Source organism: Pangasianodon hypophthalmus, chromosome 9, assembly GCF_027358585.1.
Source record: "Pangasianodon hypophthalmus isolate fPanHyp1 chromosome 9, fPanHyp1.pri, whole genome shotgun sequence".
Classification (NCBI taxonomy): Eukaryota; Metazoa; Chordata; class Actinopteri; order Siluriformes; family Pangasiidae; genus Pangasianodon; species Pangasianodon hypophthalmus.
Genome location: NC_069718.1, coordinates 25,965,296 through 25,971,067, shown reverse-complemented (window position 1 = coordinate 25,971,067; position 5,772 = coordinate 25,965,296). Strand labels below are relative to the sequence as shown.

General features: G+C 35.6%; 1 protein-coding gene across 2 annotated transcripts in view; it reads left to right on the top strand.

Moving 5' to 3' along the window:
- The first annotated feature begins 2,062 nt into the window (after positions 1-2,062).
- Positions 2,063-5,772, top strand: part of tulp3 (TUB like protein 3) — a 28,306-nt gene continuing 24,596 nt past the window's right edge. For both annotated transcript variants that reach the window (XM_053237191.1, XM_026919515.3), the window contains exon 1: positions 2,063-2,182. In XM_053237191.1, coding sequence (XP_053093166.1) covers positions 2,166-2,182 — 17 coding nt within the window. In that variant the 5' untranslated portion in view covers positions 2,063-2,165. The remainder of the gene's footprint in view (positions 2,183-5,772) is intronic.

The following is a 5,772-nucleotide window of genomic DNA, read 5'->3' as shown; positions in this document are numbered from 1 at the left end:
CAATTAAATCACAGAGTAATGTGACTGAAACCATGTTACAGCTGCAGTCATGTAGTTAATTAGTATGCTTATTGTTGTTGTGCCAAATTTTATTGTTCTTGTTCATTTTGTTTGCCATTTTATGATCAGAGGAAATGTCTTGGGTAAAAACTATCATTATCTACCTGGCACAAATACAATTCTGTATCAGAATATTATCACATGGCCTTGCTAAAGTATTTCATGTGTACAGTACAAGCGCCATCAGTAAAGCAAGGTTCTCAATCCTGCTCCCTACTGGAGGTAAAAGAAATGATCTTTTTGCATCTGTTCAGTCCTGTCAACCTATAAACAGTACATTTAAGGCGACATTGCAGCTTGAGAGGAAATACACATGCTGTGTAATGAGATATTCATGCATGAGGGCTGAACCCAAGGTAGGTAACATAAAGCTTTTCTGTAATTGAGTGTATACTCTGTAAACATACACTAGCAGCTCAACTCAAACAGTCTACAACTCTAAAATCATCACCTGCATTAAAAATAAGCAAACATTAATATAATAAAATTAACTAAAATGCAGTATGTAATATTTGGAGCTTAAATTTATGGGACACTGTATAGGTTTGTTTTAACATTAACATTTCCCTAGTAGTGTTTTTTTTTTCCTTCTTTTTCCTACAGAACACAGGTTTCAAAATTATTGGCACCAGTACTATTATTATTTGATGAAGACTCTCCTGGAGAGAATCTTTTACAACAACTGTATAAAGATTTTAGATCAGTTCTTCATGCAGAACATTTTAAGCTTCTATATATTCTTATTATTGAGCCTTAAAGCATCAGTGATCCATAATCATTTATGCTCCTGGGCAAAAAAAAAAAAAAAAAGAAAAAGAAAAAAAAAGCGCCAAAGCCCAAAATGGCAAAATATTAAGCTTTTAATATTGACAACATATTAATTTAATATTGTCTTAACAACAAATCATTGGTCAGGAAATGAGCAAGAATGAAACAAATAGATAAAGGAAGTTAGTATGCGAGAGCTTTTCCCTTTGATTTCTTTAAATGTTTAAGTCTTGTGGCTCTTGATGATAGCAGATAACCACAGAAAACCAAATAATCACTAATCTTTTAAGAAAAAAAAAAAAAACATCCCAGAAGATATTTTTGGAAAATGTTGTACACCCATGTGACATGTGTTAGTTTGAATTTTACATCAAACATTTTAATCATTATCATGATTTTACCTTTGAATACAAGAAGACTATAGAAGTGAATTTCCCTGTTTCTAGCTTTTCCCCAAACAAACAGTTCACTGCAGCAAAAGGAAACCAGCAAATGGAGGCACAGGAGCTCTCAGGAGTGCATCTGTTTCATTCCTGCTCATTTTCTCACCAGTGATTTGTTATTAAGACCATTAAAAGCTTCATATAGTCCCATTTTTTTTGCCCAGTGGGTGCTTTTCTTTAGTCCCCTATTTTACCAAACATGCCAGTGATGTAAATGGCCACACAGTTTAATTTTGGTCTGTTGGATCTGATCACAATCCAGATATATTTTCAGTGGCATTTTATGATTTTGCCCTCAGGGGGAATTTTTTACAAACAGCTTGTTGTTGGGGAGGTGGTGTCTAAGCATTGAGAAACTGGTCATAACGGTTTATTTATTATTATTATTATTATTATTATTATTATTATTATTATTATTATTATTATTATTATTATTAGATTATGTGAAGTGCTACCCAAGTCCCAGTGTATGAGCTGTTACTATAGAAACAACGAATTAGCACAAGCACATTGATATTATTAGCGTATTGGTCATGTTATACGGAAATAATGCACACCTTCTGACCAATCAGATTCGAGAATTTAAGCGCATTACGGTGTATATTTATATAAATATGAGTATTAAAATACGCAATACCACAATTCTCTTGAAATTAGAAAAGAGTTTAAATGCATATTTGTGGATTTTCGTTGATCTGGCAACATATTCGCGGCAACCAATTAGCTTGGCTTTTACAGCCAACTCCAATGGCACGGACCAATAGGAACACGACTTGTAGGCATGTGCAACTGGCAGTACTCGAGCAGTAACCGCTTCTTGTGGCCAAGAACAGTTAGACTGGCCCTAGGAGGGAGAGGCAACAGCTGGGGGAGCCATAGCAACCGCAGATAAACATGAGTTACTATATCAGGTAAAAGCTCGCTAATTTTGGGATGAACATATGATTTTAACACTTTGAGAAAAGAAATGAACGAAAAAATGAGCTCACTATGAAGCGTAACTCGTAAGCTTGAGTTGTTTATTTCGTAACTTTGTTTTTTTTTTGTCCTGATGCCTAGCGTTAGCCTTCTGCGCTTACTGTAAGGACAGATAGCCAGCAAACAGATGGAGATTTTTCTGTCGGTTAAAACACACAAAATCATCTGTCACACATCTGTACATATGTGGCACTTATACACTACTGTGTGTTTATTTTATCTGCGGTGTAAATGCCTGGGAAACCGCTTGAATACAGCTCACACACATCCCACATCTATAACATTTTCCCCTTAGCTCAGTGCTAGCTAGCTGCGTCGACTCAGATTTCTTTCTTTCTTTCTTTCTTTCTTTCCTCTGAATTTATTGTTTCTGTTTCTGAGGATGATAAACTGCTTACACATCCCCAAATTTCATAGATTAAAAGAAATCTTCTGCTCCTACAGCTCAGACCTTTCTTTAGACATGACTTCATTATTCATAAGCATATCCAGCTTCTTTAGCTGTTTTTATTATTATTATTATTATTATTATTATTTATTAAAAAGTGCATCACTTCTAAATATGACATATTAAAAAAGGAAATAGATTGTCCTTGTGTAGAAAGGCCATGAGTTTGAAAAAGGATAAAACATTTTAACTGCAATAAAAATATCTTCCAGTGTTCTTTTTTATAGAAGAAAAAAAATCTTAATATTTATTTCAAAAAATATTATTTTTGAACATAAAAAATCTAAGTTGTTCACTTGAGTCTGGCACAGAAATATTTTTATATTTATTTATTGATTGATTGAGTTATTTATTTATTTATTTATTTGTTTATTATAATTTTTTTAATTGAGAAAGATATTAAAGATATACTGGGTTCATGATGCACTGATAGTCTAGAGAGGAAACCGAAACCAGGAAAATGATTCATGTTTCAATAAAGCGAAGGATTTAAGTAATTAGGAGATGATTTACCTTTTATATTTACCTAAAATATGAAAAAATAAAAAGATTTAAATAGTGTAAGTCCGTACGTGTGGATCTTATGGATGAAAGAGTTAAAGAAAGACACTACACATGAACAGGATCATTTAAAAATAAATAAATGAGTAAAATCAAAATATCACAATCAATCTTCACCAGCTGATTGCTGATATTATTTTTCCTTTTGTATCTCATTTCCTGATTTATTGGAAATGAGGTTTTTGTCTAATTAAATATGCATGACATTGCGTAAGTCTAGTCTTTGGATGATGTTAGTAAAGTTAGAAAAGTTTGTTGGAGTTTAATTTCTTTATTGTTTAATCAGGACAGTAGCGTGTGGAGTTATAAAAAGGATTTGATGTCTTTTTTTTTTTTTTTTTTTTAGTAAAAATCTAACAGAAATCCAGTAGTTATAAACATTTTGAATGTAAAGTTTCATGAAAGCACGTCATCTAGAAACTGAAATGATTTTGAGAAGAACAGTTTTAAAGATAAGTGTAAGTGGGCGTTTATAAGGGAGGTTGTACATCACGTATATCATAATGACACTTATATCTGAAAAACAAGCTTTTCAGGGAGATGTGACATGACGTGAAAGTTGGCAAACTTGCGAAATCTCCGATAATTTGTTGTTCGCGAATGAACAAAAGTAGTAAAATAAACGTTTCTCTTTTGGGCGTGGATATTTTTACTACATGTTATTGATGTCATTTCTGCAGAAATCAAAAAAAAAAAAAGTTTGTTGTGACCGAGACGGTCATTTCTACCTGTAGTGTCCTGCGTTAATCCGTGATCTGCGTCACCGTAGCGTGAACATAACATTACGTGATGACCAGCGACTGGAAGTTTGTAGTTTGTATGGATAGGATGAACGTCGTTAGAACCTGGAAGGTGTTTCCTCTTGTTCCTCGTATCATCTTTAACATGACAGAGTTTCTGAAAATCACCTTCTGCTAGGAGACGCAATGCAAAAAGAAAAAAAAAGTCGTGTGGAATTGGAGGATGTTCTTTGGATGCTTCAGCTGCGTTTGTTATTGCGGTTTAGAGTTATTGGACAGTTTCTGGAGAATTGGTGGAGGGAGAAGGCTGTGAATGCCGTATCACCGAGCTCACATCTGGATGGTCTGGTTAGTGTTTGGAAGGTAAGTTAGAGGAGGTGATGAGAATTCGGATGTAAATGGTTGGTTCTCTCTTAAAGAGCCAGACAGAACAGTGATCGTGGAACTAGATTCAGCCGAGGAGTGATTTATGCGCAAAATGTCGGACAGGAAGTAGGCACAGATTCGGGGTAAATCATGGCGCAGAGCAGAACAGGTGCTGTAGAGGAGTTCACGTCTCACTAAACCTCCCTCACCTTCGCCTCGAAGAGTGCTTTGTGTTCAAGGAAGTGCAGCTGCACGAGTGAGAAAAGCAGCTGCTGTTTATTGTCCGATTGTTTTCATCCTTCAGTGTTACTGTGACTCACACTGCAGTACTAGCAGCGTTGGATTTGGCGGGAGCTGCACTTCAGGCGTCAGGATTCAGAGGAACAAACGTGAACCCATGTAGAACCCAGAGATCCCACTTTACACTCAGAACCACTCAAACAACAATTGGACGAACTGTTCACAATAGAGAGAAGTTTATTTTTCTTCTCTGTAGTGATCCTTGTTTGGCTGTAACACTCTCTGTGTGTATGGACGTGACGTTCTGGGGTAATTGCCCATTTTACAGGTGCGACTGTGTTATTGAATTTTCTTCCTCTGAGAACATTACAGACTGAATTGTATACTGTTTTTCACCAAACTGATCATTTTAGTCTCGTCCCGATACACGTGTCCGTGATTTTCTATGCTTCCTCACGTTGAGGAAAAGGATGTTTGCCTGATCGACTGCTATTTGCCATATTTATTCTTGTAGTATGCATATCACTGACCCTCCCCTAGATATTAAACACTTCCTGAATCGGCGAACGGAAGGGAAAAGGGATGCTTTAGAATACTGACTCAACCATATAACCTCGACTACACACGCTACCTGGGAAAGTATTTTCAGGAGGAGAAATAAAATAAAAACATTAAGAAAAGTGAGATCCTGCAGGCTGAATAAAGGAGCCGTTATAACAGCAGCTACAGATATAAAGTTTTCTGTAAATAATGACAAGCTGTATCACTAACAGTTCTAATATTAAATGCTAAAATAAATCATTACTGTAAAAGATTTCATTGTTTATATTCATACGAGCACGTGACGGAAACATCCGGTTTTGTAGAAAACACAGCGAACTAGAAACTCTCTCCTCCGGTGGTAATGTTTCTGCTGATGCGAGAGTTTTATCACTGAGGAGACATGTGAAAAAATGTATTACAGACGTCCTCCTGATAAACTAATCTGAACGGCGCTATAGACATTCGTCCTGCTGCCACAATTCAACTAACTGCTTTTGTTTTAAATCCCAAATGTTTCACCATCGCCACTACTGTATTTGTAGCTGTCCCTTGAGTTTTGTGTAATCCTTTGCCTTCTTTTTAGACGCGATTTTAATCATAATTTTTGGACACTGCTAGAACTTTT